This window comes from Pleuronectes platessa, chromosome 7 (assembly GCF_947347685.1).
Source record: "Pleuronectes platessa chromosome 7, fPlePla1.1, whole genome shotgun sequence".
NCBI classification, from domain to species: Eukaryota; Metazoa; Chordata; class Actinopteri; order Pleuronectiformes; family Pleuronectidae; genus Pleuronectes; species Pleuronectes platessa.
In genome coordinates this window covers 6339455-6355825 of record NC_070632.1, presented here as the reverse complement: position 1 = coordinate 6355825, position 16371 = coordinate 6339455, and the positions used below count along the sequence as shown (strand labels likewise).

The 16371-nt window shown below is 40.5% G+C and overlaps 1 protein-coding gene across 1 annotated transcript; it reads right to left on the bottom strand.

Moving 5' to 3' along the window:
* Window positions 1-115: 115 nt before the first annotated feature.
* On the bottom strand, window positions 116-15997 carry cracr2aa (calcium release activated channel regulator 2Aa). The gene is made up of 18 exons (XM_053427153.1): window positions 15888-15997; window positions 12430-12826; window positions 9692-9803; window positions 9386-9575; window positions 7539-7685; window positions 7270-7360; window positions 7038-7133; window positions 5592-5779; window positions 5043-5114; window positions 4453-4498; window positions 4269-4357; window positions 3777-4143; window positions 3458-3590; window positions 2812-2893; window positions 2499-2613; window positions 2084-2185; window positions 1725-1801; window positions 116-1269 (listed from the first exon to the last, which is right to left on the bottom strand). The coding sequence occupies exons 2-18, from the start codon at window positions 12625-12627 to the stop codon at window positions 1182-1184; spliced, it is 2193 nt and encodes a 730-aa protein (XP_053283128.1). The 5' UTR covers window positions 12628-12826; window positions 15888-15997; the 3' UTR covers window positions 116-1181.
* Between the last annotated feature and the right edge of the window lie 374 nt (window positions 15998-16371).

Sequence of the window (16371 nt, the reverse complement as noted above, 5' to 3'; positions counted from 1 at the left end):
GTTGAATCCAGGTGTATTTCCTCTATTGAATATGTTGTTTCACATATTGTCATGTCAAATAAAAATACTGAATAAACAGCAATGTTCAAACTCAAGTCACTGTATCAAAAATAAATGATTTGTAAACAAGATTTTTTTATTTTTTTCCACATAAAATATGGACACATTTGTTTATTTTTGTGCTATTTACATTTTTGTATATAAATTGATGTACACGATACTGACAGTAGTGGAGCACTATTAGTGAATATTTTAAAGAGTCAAACCCGAACCCTGTGCAGCTGTGACACACTGACAACGTCACCACATACAGAATAAATAATTTGTGCAATCAAACTTCATTTGGTCCGTGAGAGGGAAAATATCTGCGTTGTTTCCCCAACTGTTTAAAAAGCTCAACACAACTGAGCACAACTCTTTAAAAGCTATTGTACAAACATGAACACATATTATATATAACAGCAAAGAAAGAAATACTACATTTGATCCCGGGACTTCTCATTTAAACTTGGCAATAATCTGTCTTCGGTACATTACTTCTGTTCTGAGCGGTTTGATCATTTCGTAATTTGTCAGAAACTGAGACACATTATTCTGAAGTATCACAAACATTGATTAAGATAAGTTACAATGACTGTTTTCATGTCATGTTCTGCATGTGAACACAAAGTGACAAAGCAAAACAGCCAAAAATGAACACATAACACTGGATGATACATTATTACACACAGTAAAATGCCAGAATTCTCAGATAGAGGGAATTTCATAAATATGTGAGAGTTTCAGTCATAGTGACGGAACATTTTTGTTCAATCATAAAAACTGAGAAAGTGTTGATAGTGTGTGGAAAAAGTTTGTTCAGTTATTTTGATATCAAACCCTCACAGGGAACATTTAAACATTTCTAACATTGATTTAATAGTATTACTTTACTACATCGTCATGGAAAATACATTTTAAATTACTTTTAACTAAATTAGTTTGATAAATCAAATGTAGAAGAATATTGTACCAGTACAATAACATCTGTGACAGTAGATATTTTTGTGTTTTTGTTATGAGGCTGAGGAGCAGGTGAAAACCACTTAGACATAAAGCTTCCTTACTGACGTGTGTTAGTAAAGGGTAGTGCTGCTGTGTGTGTCTGTGTGTGTCTGTGTGTTTATGTGTGTGTTTAACTGTTAGCAGCAGGATCTGCTCTTCGCTGATTGGCTGCCGTGCAACTCCACCGTCTTCACCTTCTCTCTGTCTTCTTGTTCCTTCAGAATTCTGAGGAAAACAGGGAGATATACATTTTGTGAAGCAGCTAAAGCAGGAAACACAATAATATCCTGAGTCCATTAGACTTAATCTAGACGCTACTGCTGCATCAGGTCTGCATAAACGCTGCAGGGTTTGTTTTCTCCCACTTTAAAGAAAAAATGCTAGTTGCATCGCCCCCTGCTGATATGTTGTCATGTTGTAAATATAGCAGAGCAATCATATCCAGTCTAACTTAACTGGAATCAACATGGTTATTATAGACAGAATCAGTGACAGTGGATAACTGGGATATTTATCAATAATGTAGAATTAATGTCACTGATTCAGTTTTCTACAGCAAAGACATGAAGCTCATTGCCAAACATTGCCAGTGCCATGTCTCACACACAGAGGGGAGGACGGGGACATTGGATTTCTTTGTTTTTCTTGTTGCATGACGTCGATCACAGCCACATGCTCACCTGGCTAAATGAACCATGGACTCCATCACATTGTGTCCGGAGCAGGCGCTGCACTCATAGAAGGCCATTTGGCCGTCCTGCAAAAAGGATGATGATGATGATGATGATGATGATGGTCATTACTACAGAAGAGTGGAGGCCTTTCAAAAAACTAAATCCTCTACTAATAGAACATCTGGGCTTACAAGGTACTTTCCAATCTCCATAGAAACTAATTAGCACAACAGAGACCAGAGGATAAATAATAAAGAACTATCAAGAGATTCAATACTCCAGATTCATGTGCACATAAAACTCACATTATCACAAGTTATAGAAACAGCACTTGTGGATGTAATTGGTAGTAAACAGACACAGACCTTGGCCAGTCTTTCACCCAGGCCTTTCTGAACTTGTCTCTCAATCTCCTTGTCTGTTTTGTTTCCCAGTAGCAGGATGGGAATGTCGTCGCCAGCTCCTTCCTATAAAAGGGAAGAACACAGACCAAAGGAAAAATCCTCTTTAACTGTGGTTAAAGAGCCTCTGAGGGCCCCCCCCCCATGTTCTCTGCTCCAATATGGAAAACCAATCAGAAGGGAACAGACACTGGTCTATATATGATTTAATAATTTCTACATTATTACACTTTGAACACAACATTTCTTAGAAAGTGGATTTAAGTCTATTGTAGCCAGTACGAAAAAAAAACTGAACATGAATAAAACTGGAACTTTTCTTCTCGGGGTATGAAATGTTAAAGATGTTCGTCACACGGGTTTAATCTCATCCAGTTACCTTTACGCTCGTCAGCCAGTGTCTGACAGCAGTGAAGCTCAGCTCTGCTGTGATGTCATACATCACAACCACGCCGTCAGCCTTTCGGAAGAACTGTTTGGTGATGCTTCGAAACCTGCAGGAGGAGGATGAAGAGGAAGAAGGTAGAAGAGGAAGAGGTGTTTGTTTTCGTTGTTACATCAGCAATCCCTGAAAACCACCTCAGTCCTGCATGTATTTTTTATTTGCTAAACGAGATGCACTCAAAAACATTGTGTAATATTAATGTTGAATGTTTTTAAGTTTTCTCAGAAACAAGGAAACTTGTCCTCACCTCTCCTGTCCTGCTGTATCCCACACCTGCAGCGCCACCTTGCTGTTGTCCACTGCTATTGTCTTTACACTGTAGTCTATACCTGCACATTCAGACAAGAAAAACTATTATTATACATACATATAATATATAAATAAATACATATGCCACAGATGACTGTAGAAAAATATACAGCTATACAAAGATCAAATGTGAAAATGTTCATGATTGAATAAAACATGAATGGATGAGTGGAAGTAACTGAAAAAGTAAAAGTGGTAAAAGTTATATTTATAATGAAAGCTGCAGGATCAAAACTCAAGGCTCCTTCTTTTTGAATTAATTTTTCAAAAGTCCTTGAGGGAATCTCACCTCTTTTTATCAGCTTCTACAAAGGCTGCATTTTATTTGAAACTAAGTAGTTAAATAATGTTTATACAATATATTCATATATACTATAAAAAGCATTGATGTCATTTTTTGGGGGGATTTTATTCATCTTGTCGTCTCAGTGTTAAAACCAGTGGGTATGTGGTATCAAAGTGCTTTGTCAGCAAACACATGCAGAGTCGGAGGTTGACCTCAGGAGCCACAGGCTGTTTCACGCCTTCGCTCACAGGAACCAACAGATGACGTCCTCTGTCTGTTTGCACCGTGAGACACGTACCCACAGTGGCACAGGTGCCCGGGTTGAAGCAGTTGCCACAAAACCGCTGAAGGAGGGAGGTCTTTCCCACGCTCGAGTTCCCCACCAGGACGACCTTGAAGAGGCGGTCAGGAGGCGAGAGGCCGCCTTCCTCCTGAGGAGAGAGAGGTGTGATGGGAACAGAGAGTGGAAGGAGGCTCCAGGAGCTTTTTAACACGTCTTATAACAGAGTAATGATAAGCTCAAGTAATGATCACAGAATAAAAACAATTATATCAAACATTATTCTACATTAAGTGACACTTCCCTGCAGTTTATCAATCCCTGTCCACAGCCTTACATTTAAACTGGTCTCTTTGCCAACAGGCTGACCCCTTGGAGAAGTGGGAGTATCTCTTTCATCCATATTTCCCGGCTGCTGCTGCTGCTGCTGCTGCTGCTGCTGGGCAGGAGACGCACGCGGATGAATATCGCTCATCACCAAGTCAATGTTCTCCTCGTTGTCGAAGACCTCCTCTCCTTCATTACACTCCTGAAGAGGAGGTGGTGCTTGACAGTCACTCAGGAGCAAGTGTGGGAGGTGGTCCTCCTCAATGGAGATGATCCTCCGGAGGTGACCCCTCTTCTCCGCTGGGCAGGCCGGCTGAGAGGAGCCATTGGTTAGATTCGGCCTCACAGAGCTGGACGTCAGCTCCTCCTCATCCCTGCTGCTCATAGAAAGTTACATTCAACCCACAGGAGGAAGAGAAACAAAGTCAAGTGATGATGTTCCATTTGAAACCGTCTTACCAAGAGAGGAATTCGATTATTAAATCATTCCTCGATGTTTTACCTATTGAAGATGTTTGTGTTCATTTGTTTGACAGCACCGATTGACGGCCTCTGCTTATAACCTGGTGACGTGTTGTGATTCTTTGGATTCTGCAGAAATGGAACATGAAGTTTTGAATCATGCAGTGGAACCAGATTCAGGGTTCAGTCAGAGAATGAATAATGCTTTAATAAACAACACGTACCTGATAGCAAATGTCCCTTTCATCTCGTAAATGTTTGTTCATTTCCCTGGATTCGTTAAAGAGAAAACCTTCAGTCTTACCGAACACGTTTTAGTGTTGTGCAACTGACCTTAGTCTTTAACAATTTGAATACCTCGCCTTGTTAGAGATGATGTTTACTGATGAATAATTCACCAGCTATAATGACTGTGATACAAACAGCTCTGCACCAACATCTTTACGTGGCTAATCGTGACAAGTCAGTGGATCAGGCGCCTGAAGAACGAGCTGTTCACAGGCAGGAGATACTATAGAAATAGTTTTTAAGCAGAACATTTATGAGAAGGAGCTGAAAATGCCCTACGAGGCTTCTCTCTTAATAAAAATGTAAACTTAGTAACCGTTCTCTGACCATAAATAATTTACAAGTAATATATGTGACAAAAGCAAAGAGACAGATACAAAATAATGTTACTCAAATGAACTCACAGTTTTTTCACTAACCAAACTAAATTATGTAGTTTGCTTGAAATAATTCACAGCATAAAGTGTTGACACTCAAATCCAGCTGTTATTCTCTCTGCACAGCTCCTCTGTGTTTCCTCTCATACCTCATCAGGTCCAGTTGTTTGAGGAGACTCGATCTCTCTCTCTGAAGTCCCTCGGTCAGTCTGTAGATTTCCCTGTATTCAATAACAAAGAATATTTTAACACAAAAGCTGTATAAATGAAAAGAAACTGTATTTTATCAAAAATATGACCTGCACCAAATTATTAATAAAAATCTGTTAATAGGACAGTTAATAGGACACAGCCCTTTCTCATCTCCGCTCTTAAAGATCATAGCAGTGGAGGCATGAGATTTATAAACCTGAGAGGAATCAGAAGAATGAGGTAAACAAAAATAATTTGGTTACCATTATATCTACTTCCCTCATGTTCCCAGAAGCTTTACAGCGTGATGACATAAGAAACATCCAAATATGTGAAAGTCAGTCAATACTATAATTACAGGCCACACATCATATTACCCTATTAATTTGTTCCCAGCAACAACTTGTGATGTGTCCTGACCAGTAAACCTAAACGCACTGATGCAGAAGAATCAGGGAATAACTAAAGACATGTGAGTTGTTAAGATTAGCTTCAGGATGACTCACATCTCCTTCTCCTCATGGAGCCGTGTGGACTGCTCCTGCAGGAACCCCAGCTGCTCCTGGGCCAGGCTCAGCTCCTGGCTGGTTTGATCCAGCTCCCGCGCCAACTCGTCGTTTGTCTGCTTCAGCTTCACGTTCTCCACTTTGGTCACGTGTTGCTCGCTGTGGAGGTCTTTACACTGACGCTCCAGCTGGAGTCAGATCCAGGGTCAAGACAAGGGAACAAGAGAAGTGAGGAGATCTCAGCTTAGATTACTAAATATTTCTAGATAAACAGAGATGTTGCCTTTCTGATCAAACTCAGACCACAAGGAAAATACCAAGTTTGTTAAGTACACAAGTAAACACAATATATAACATAGGTTGAGTCGTTTTTTGGATATTTTAATGATTATTTGTCACATATTATACATTATATTCAAAGTCCCTGTGTGGGGAAAGATGAAAGTGTTACTCTGACTTCTACAAATGCATGACTGTTAAATGTGCAACGACTTTAGTGAGAGGACGAAAAAGCAAAATCCACATGATGTTAAGATACAATATCTGAGTGTGTCTCAACAAACTGCTGTTGTAACTTGAATTCCACTGAAGGGACAATGATGTTCCCCACAAACAGGAAACTCAGTTAACAGCCGTTATTCAGTGGTGCTCAGGAAAAGTCCTCGTCGGTGTGACCAGAATTAATCCCGGTTCACTAATGATCCTGGAAAGGCTGCGAGTCTGTGACTGGAGGTGTGAGCCAGAAACCATTAACTTCTCTCAGTACTTGTCAACACAAGCTGTGGTTACTGGAGAGGAAACTCACTGAGGAAGCATGGATTATACTGGACTTACACCAATGACATATAACTGAGTGTTAAATGTGAAAGCTGCTATTAGAGAAGTCTTTCACAGCAGATGGACAGAAATATTCAATTATCATCTTTATTAAATTAGGAAGTTTTCACTTATAAAAGGAAGTTGGCTGCTGCAGTAAAAACAACCTTCGGTATCACAAAATACTTCAAATCTTCATGATATTTTAGTTTTGGACTAATTAAAGTGCTTTAACGTGTTAAAAATGTTATTTGTATTTTTATTTATATTATATTTATCTGTATAGCTATTGGTGTACATACTAATCCCTGTGGTTGGGGTGACGACATATTGCTCGTAATATTTATCGTGAATTTATTTTTAGCATCGCTTCGATAGCTAGCATCGCATGTTAGCATGAAAGCGGAAAATGTTGCGAGTCCTGAGAATTTAACTGTGACGTCCATGTGATGCCAGCTTTAGTGTTTTTTTTCAGCATGGTGTTCGAAACACGTCTTGTTTCTCGTGTGTTCAGCTGCTCTGACAGTTGAACTTCCTCACGTGAAACCTCGAGTAAAGTCTTTCTCATCATCTGTGAAGACAGCAGTGCACTCTAGGGGGAGAATCACTTTTTTGATGGATCTCACTCACCCCTCTCTGTTTCTGGAAGAGATGCTCCAGCTCTTTCTCTTTACCGGACAGCTGCAGCTCCAGGTCTTGACTCAGAGACAGAAACCGCTCATAGTCCTTCAGACCATAGATAGCAGAGGGGTGGGGGGGGACATGAATTAAGTAAAAGGGTGAGAAGGAAGGAGATTGACAGTATTTGACAGAGTTGACAACATAGAGACGGACTTGTTTGATGTTTCTGATCGATGTGTACCTGCAGCACGATCCTGTCTTTTTCATTTTTGATTTGCTGCTCCATTTCCTCGTAGAGGCGTCTTATCTCATCGTCATGTGTCGCTGCTTTTCTGTGAGAATGAAATACAGGTATGTTACCTAACGGCCAGTTGAAAGACAAAATACAATCAGAGCTTCTTTAAATGATTAACACCTATTCTAGACAGAAAAATGCATCCTATTATGAACCTTGACCTTAAACCTCCACATCTTCAGATAATCAAATACACAAAGATGTCCTGGTCCGACCTTTCGAGAGCGCTCTCCATCTCCTTCTTGTCCTGGTTGGCCTCTCTGATCTGGGACGTCACTCTGGATAAGAAGTCCTCAAAATTGGATAAGAGATGCGGTTCGTCCCGACGCAGCTGAGCCCACAGACCACGCACCTCAGCAGGACTGCACGGGACAGAAGGACGGAGCAGATGTAATAAAGAGCAGCATGTTGATTTCTTAAAATAACATTTGAAGTGTTTTGCCACATGATTTCACGAGGAACTCATTATCCCTTTTGGAATTGGAATAGAAATCAAACTGTAAGGAGATGGGTGGAAATTCTAGTAGAGCAACAAACATTGAAGCAGCTCAGCGACCAGATTATTGTGTATTTATGAGGACATTGTGTTTTTTGCCTTCAGAAATCCATTCATTATTATTACAGGAAAAAAAAAATCGGGCACTGGTACGCTACCGAGAAATGATGTAAACTATTCCTGATACGAACGCTGCCATACAGCAAATGCAAGCACGACCGATCATGAGTCAAATCACTAAATAAAACCAAACTTATCAGAAACTTGAATGAACATGTGTGCTAACAAGTACCTAATATTACAAAAACCATGATTGAGAAAAATTTACTTGAATGTACTTTTTAGTTTGTTCCATGTCCCATCCAATTACATGGAGGAGTCAGGATTTATGACCTCTACCGCAGCTAGCCACTAGGGGGCGATCGAGACACTAAGGTTCACTTTTGGGGAGGATTCATTTTCAGTGGTGGGATGTAACAAAGTACATTTACTTAGTTACTTTTATTATCATCTATCTGTACTTTACTTAAATAGATTTATCTTCAGGCGCTTTTTACTTTCACTACAAAACATAAATCACTACTTTCTACTCCTATATTTTTTGAAAGCATTGAGTTACATGTTCACAATGTTTTTTTATAGCTTTAAATTAATCAATAATGCAAAAGGAATTTGTTCAATGATCCAATCAATGAAGAGTTTTATTTATTCTTTATTCTCTATTAATATGAGAGTCAGTTCTATTCTTGTATTGAACAAAACATACATGATTAAGAAAACATGCGATGCCAGGAAACACATTAATGATGTAATCATGTTGACACATGAAACAATGTGATGTGGCTGTGAACTAGTGAAGGAAAGTCAAACAGACAAAGTCCTGAAGTCTGGTCCCAGTCCCTCTCAGTTAACACTGCACAATGTGATCTGATCTAAGATGTCATCTCCAGCTCAGACCAGGTGGGCGGAAGCCAATAGGATGTTTAAATCTGGCATCCACCTCCACTGCTGTTTACTTTTATTGAGTTGTTTGTTAAAGGTGAGTCTAGTCATGTGTTTCATAAGATCCTGTCAGTGCATCTGTCTCACTGCCTAAACAGACGTCCACTCCACATACTGATGGCTTTTTTAATGTATGAAATACCAATACAGAGATGTTAGACATGTTTTTATAAGAGTGAATTTTTTTCTGGAGGCAATCTACTTCAGATTTAAAATGAATTCAGTTTCAAACGGTGTGAAAAAGGATGTGGAGATCTGAACACTTTGCTCACAGTGGCAGCACAGGAGCTTTGTTTGAGAGTGGAAAACTTTCAACTCCTGTAGAGTTTGCACAGCTGATTACGGTCTCAGGCCGAGAAGCCTAAATATATAGTGTGGGCTCAAAGGAAATGTTGACAAAGTGTGCAAAGATATGTGACACACACACACACACACACACACACACACACACACACACACACACACACACACACACACACACACACACACACACACACACACACACACACACACACACACACACACACACACACACACACACACACACACACACACAGTACTCACTCTTCAAAAACACTGTTGGCTCCGAGGCTCTCCATTAGCATGCAGAAGTGTTTCTCCTCCTCACCGTCGTCTCCTCCCGTCAGGCTCTCCTCCCACTGCGTCTGGTACAGGACCTCTGGCGAACTCTTACCGGGGTTATGGTCCCCCATGTCTTCCTCTACAGAAACCTTCTGGCCAAATAAAAACTGGCCTGTAAAAGAAAAGAATAAAAGAATAAAAGCCCAGGAGTACAATCAAAACAGCAGACCGGCCTCAGAGTGGACCCCAGAGGGATTGTTAGGAGAAGAAACAGACTATAAAACGTACTAAAACCAGAGGAGAACTCATCGAGGGTTAGGAATCCGTTGCCGTCGGAATCGAGGGAATCGAACACGTTCTCCAGCTCCTCTGCGCTGAGAGGGAGCTCGCCGTTCAGCCTCTGTTCAGCAAGACACAAAAAACACAGCTGCTGTTGGCAAAGACAGAGCCTCAAGAACATTAACTGTACTGTAGCTATAACAACTGCTACTTGACCCTCCAGAGGACAGTCATTTGTGCAGAGGGGATCATGTGGTGCGGTGATGGTCTCCTATAGTTTCAAGCCCTCCCAGTCTCCATGAGACTTAATTAGCTCTAATAACACAGGATGTGAGATTTATTTCAACAGCCTTAAACGCTCGGTGTAACACAAACCCAGTCGGGTAGTTTACAGAAATATGTGTTGGCATTAACTTAAACGATAAAATAGTTTATTATAATGTACATGCTTTGTGTTGGCGACCTAAATGCTAAAGCAGCAGCTAGGTTACACAAAAACAATCCAACTCCCAGTAAATAACCCAGAAAATGTGTTTGAGTACAGATGAAGTAACCTGACGTTCTTCTGTGTGAAATAAGATTTTTCTAATTCTTATTTTAAACGTAAAATGTGAAATACACAAACATTCTCTTCAGCATTCAGACACTTTAAAGTATTGGCACCTTCCTGGGATCATCCCAGTGTACACAGTCTCTAATTACCAACAGTTCCACAGTAAGTTGGAAGTTGGTTTAGCGACGGTGTTTGAAGCGGATGGACAGAGATAACACTAGAGACAGGAGTGACAGCTGTTTCTTTAGTAAGCAGTTAATCCGATGTGTGACCCTCCCAAAGAAAGAAAAAACCTTCCGACTCCGACAGTCACTGCTGGACGATTTACGAGTAAAGCCAACAGGGCCACACCTCTGTAACCAGCTCGGGTTTTTTACACTGTGTTGACTCTGGTGCCAATGTTGACCGATGCCTCCCGTGCAACCCGGGGAAAGAATAGCATCAGTGCGAGACCTTAGACTGTGTCTTGTAAAAAATGTGTTATCAGGGCCGACCATATCCCTCATGTCAGCAAACAGCTGTAAAGCTCGTCCGTTAGTGGTCACAGTGTGAAACGAACTTTACGCTGTGAAAATCCCACGGAAATATTGTCACTGAAAACACTGTGTTGAAAAGAGTAAGCAGTGTGTGGCTCATTTGTCGAAGGTGTCAAATAAATAACCATCGAGTGCCTGTTTGCTTTGGAAATGTGTGCAGAGGAGGAGACATGATTGAACAAGGAGACGCGTCAAATCACTGAAGGTGGTGAATGAGGCCAGACTACAAAAGAAAAGCCTGATGGTTTTAAAAGACCCGTCCAACCCAGCTAACTACCTTTTTAACGTTAGTGTTATAAGAACAAGACTCCAGAATAAAACTCTCTAGGTCCAGCACTGCAGGTCCACGCTGTAGGTTTTAAATAAATGGAAAGCAGATGGCTTTTCTTATGCACTTTATCTTGCAGGTACCTGCTGATTGTTGCCTGACGGACACTAATGTCTTATCCATACAGTTTATTAGCACTGCACAAAAACGCCTGGAGGCATTACCATGAAACCTGGTGCAGGTCGCTGGACTTCTACCATCAGCACTAAAGAGATGGTTCTAAGTTTGTCGGTTTGAGTCCCACCGGAACCGAATATCAAACATCAGTAAGCATGAAAATTAAATCTCAGAACGGGTCACAGAAGAACCTTCTTATTGTCTGCAGCACGATCCGGGAATTTTTGATTTCTTTAACATAGTTTTTTTGACGTGTCCAAGGGAAATGATTCCTGAATCTTGATAAAAAGAAAAAACAGGCATATTTAGGGAAGTCTACCAGTGTGTACAATCTGCTGGGCCTTAGTGGAGCTATACGCTCTTCTGAGTCCTATTCTGGGCTTAGAACCCTATCCCCTAACCCTACAAATTTCAATCAACGTTGTTAATACGGCGATCAAGTATTAAACCTTCTAAATACAGTGTGTACTCTTTAGTACAATTTGGCTGAACGGGCCGCCGTCCTGCTCCCCATCTAATTTCAGAATCCATTATCATAAAAACCGGATCAAAACCTCTCCTCTATGTATTTACGCTCCTGCAGCGAGAGCCCACAAGTGCTTCATCAAAGGATTATCTACGTCAGGGATGAATATCAGCAGCACAAGTGAATCTGCACAATAACGTGAGTGGACGAGAGGCATGACAACGCTTCGCTCCCTGTGTCTCAGTGTCTTTTATGCCGCTTGTGAATAAAGGTTCAAATTTTCTATTCATGTCTTGTTCAGAATCATTAATGAGTGTGTCCGCTCTTTATTCCCCCACTGGACAAATTTGATCATATCTCTGTAAATTAGAAAAAATGTGGATAGAATCGTCTGCTACTACAGATGATAAAATCCACACTGATATTTTATTAACTAGAATACGACTCTTCAATCAGGCTGCGTAAAATTTCACAAACTCAAATGTCAGTTCCTTTAATAAGCCTGATTTGTTTTTCACCAAAATCCATTAATTATTCCTAATCAAAAAAGAAAAAGGGGTGAAACATAACTTGACTAAGGAAATGAGGTGTCTCCAAAAGTTATTAAAGTTATTTATTTTGTATCCTCTACTGTGTTGTTATGACTCTCCAGTGGAGTATAACTTTATATGTACTTTATACAAACATAAAAACAACAAGTTCTCCTTTTTAAGACGACCTCCCTCATCCTCGTGTCAGCAGCCTCACCTGCATGTCGCGCCGGGTGATGAAGCCCTTGTTCTCGACGTCACACATCTGGAAGAACTCGTGGGTCTTCTCATGAAAGCTGTTTTGTCCCGCGTCTCTATTCTCCCCGCCGCCTCCTTGCCTTTGCCGGCTTGCTGTCCTGGCTGCGGCGGTGGTCTTGGTGCTGGCGGTGGTACTGGGAACAGTAAAAGCCGCCATGGTGCTCGCCTTGATGCAAAAGCGTTTGTCGTGTCACTTCACATGAGCCAGGTGCAGACAGGGGTGTGGGGAAAAAAAACAAAAAAACACAGAGAGATCCCGGAGAAGTGGCGCTTCAGGCTGCTGAACATCAGAGGCTTTCAACAATGTCCCAGATCATCATCCCTTAGCAACCACCTCTTTAATTAGTCGATGAAACCTAGGAGATAGACGGGAGCAGAATCTTCAGTATAAATAAGTGCAGCCTCTTGTCTGTTTAATGTATTCTCCATAGAAATATCATCTTTTTACTACAGCTCAATGTCAAGGTTAACGTTTACTGTCTCATGTCTGCTTACGAGAGCTGCACATGGAGCTGCAACAGAATTTTGTTCTGCTGTTCTTGATGACTATTAAAAGGTTCAGTGAGTAGTATTTAGTGACCTAGTGGTGAAGTTGCATATTGCAGCTGAATACCCCTCACCTCAACCCCCCTTCCAAACATGAGAGATAACCTGTTGTGGCCTTCAGTCGTCATAAAAACTCATAAGATGTTTAGTTTGTCCAGTCTGGGCTACTGTAAAAAACATGGCGGCCTCCGTAGAGAGGACCCGCTCCCGATGTAAATATAAAGTATTTAAAATATAAAGGAACCATTCTAGAGTAAAGAAAACAACAATTCAGACAATTAAGATGAAACAAACTAGTGAAAACATGACTAGGATTATTATTTATTCAACTTTTGCCAATAGATCCCTTTCACCTTAATCTCACACACTGGAACTTTAAGTTCACTTTGACTTGGAAATGAATGTAATGAATCAAAAACATGTTATTGTAAAAGTTCAAAAAGGATCGATAGAAATAAAATAAAATATAAAGCAGCAGAACATTAAGAATTCAAAAACACAAACACCTTAACAGATATAAGAAAATGTGATCATTAACTTCCAAAAGTAACATTTTAAATATCGATGTATGAATATTAAACATGGTCTTCTTTATGCTTTTCACCTAAAGCAACCGCTGCTCTTCTCCTTCACTACACGTGACCGCCCCTTGCTGAGACTGATGTCGTCTGACAAGTAAAAAGTCAACTTAATTTGGAAAGAAAGTTGTGGTAAGACGAGGGTCCTGTCTGCTCGGAAATATTGACTGATGTCACTCACTCGGTGGGTTTCATGGGGGCTGCAGTGGTTTTGTGCACTGGTTTGGAAGACTTGCCTTCCAGAAGCTGAGCTCAGTCGATTCATGAACAAGAGCATCTGACAGTGTTCATGTTTACCCACGCAAATGTAGATATGTGAGACAGGACGGGGGGGGAAAGGGACAATTGTGTATGCAGGTAAAAAGGCAGAGACCTCATACACACAAACTCAGAGTATCAGACCGTCTCAAAGTGGAATCTATATTTCTTTCTTGCTCTTAGAGCTCAGTGAAGTAATTCAGTTTTACTTTCTCCCATCCTATAAAGCTCTATCTCTTTAATAAGATAAAACTAATTTACAATATGAATTCCTGTGTGTTCCTGTGTTGCTTTTAATGTGTTGTGTTTTATGTTTTTCCTTGTATTTTATAGACAAACTCTTTTGTTAAAAACTAAATATTTCTATTTAAGAATCTGGATGTCAACATCACATATTTCCTTTAACAAAGTCATGCGACCTTTATGTGATATTGACCCATTATGAGGATGTCCTGCTTGGACGTTTGAGCCTGAACATTGTGCAACATCGTTCAAGGATGACAAACTTCACGAGGAAAAGTCTGCAACCCACAGAGTGCAACGGACGAGAGTTTAGTAAAGGCGAGGAGGAAATAAAAGAAGGAACTATTATTATATGGACACAGAGTCGTGTTTTTAACCTCAGACACACACAAGTCACGTATTGTCTCGTCTCTATAGATTCCTTCACTGGCCAGAAGCCACAGGCATGTTTATGGCTCCTTTGTTAAAACTTGGTGTTGAGACGTCTCAGCGACTTCACATTAGATCAAAAAGATAACAGACAAGAATAACACTTGGTTAAACGAAGACTACCTTCTATACAGATCTGTGCATCTATGGATAAACACTGTCTGTGCCTATAGATTCACTCACACACTTGGCCTAACTTTACTAAACTGTGACTCAAAGACAAAGATATTTTCCATTACTCTATGGTCTGTGGTCAAATGCTGGATCTTTCTGTCTCACCTCGTCTGTTCATCAGCGTTTAACCACAGACAACTACTGTAGCCGCAGTTGTTACTAAATTCAAAGTTAAATTCTATTTAAAGCCATTTACATTATTAATAAACGTATTGTTCTTAATAGTCATTTCATTCTAACAGCAAAACACAAATGACACAACAGACTCTACCTGAACACACAGTGTCAGACGTGGTGACACAACAGCTTTAAAGAGATCGCTCTTGCCTATAAGTCACTTTAAACATGGAGCAACAACAACAACAACAACAATTTCAACTGTCTATAGACATAATGTGCTTTATCTTAAATATCTGTAAGAGACACTGGTTTGCTGTCTGTGCTGTCTGCAGTCGAATACAAGTACGGCAAAGCACTGAGGAACATCAAGCTGTGAAAACTCACTCTTATCATATCGCACTTATCATTTACAAACAAAACTCTAAAAGTATGACCAGATAAAAATTGGTTTGACAAATGACAGGTTTGTGTCAACGCCGTTGCTCTTCCCCGTGTCCTCTCATTCTCTAACTGATATATAGAAACACAACACAATCCATACAAAAGTCTGATATGACACACACACACGCACACACACGCACACGCACACGCACACACGAAGCTGAAGGCACCCGAGCTGTCAAATTCAAAATCTGCCCCGTTTCCTGCAGAGTGCTCACAAATGACAACAACCCTCATTGATCTGCAGCGACAGGAGGAGGAAGAACTTCACACACCACGTTACACCTGACACGTAAATAACACAATCCAACATGTAAACAACACGTCCAGGAGGAAACCATTAAGTAAACACTGGTCAGATAAGGCTCCGGTTCGCCACAGCACGTGCAACAAGGTAGAAACTTCCACTTCCTCGACAATAGACGCACTTTCTTTTACTGTGAAACTTCCTGTGACAGATGAATTACTTGACGTTAGCAGCAGAGGCACTTCCCCAAAAGTCCAAACAACAACAGCAGTAACATAAAGTAACACAAAGTAACACAAAGTAACACACAGTAACACACAGCCAGGTGGAAGAGGCTGGAGGAATGATGGCTGCAGGTTGAGAGTAAAGTGAGTGACGTACCAGAGAGTGAACAGAGAGGATTCATGGAGTTTCTTCTTCTTCTTCTTCTTCTGCTGCTGCTGCTGCTGATTCTTCTTCTTCTTCTTCTTCACGTGAACTTTACATGTGTTAAGAGTCGATGTGGGAGGGGCGGGGCTTCCAGCGAGTCATCGTACGTAACCACAGCAACAGCAACACGGAAGTGCCCCACGTCAGGGTTCTAATATTTATCATTCATTTTTCTTTTTTTAACTTTCCTCCCCTATTTCTCTCTTTCACTTCTTTCTCTCTTTCTTTCTTGCTCTCTGTCTCTTTCTTTCTTTCTTTACTTCCTTCTCTCATTCTTTCTTTATTTCTTTATTTCTTTATTTCTTTATTAATTTCCTCCTTTCTTTCAAGGTTTAATTGTCTCGTGATTTTTTTACAGATTAAATAAATTGATAAAGGAATGGAATTAAATTAAATTCAGTCAACGGAGGAGTGAAGTCATGTGACATCCCCAAAA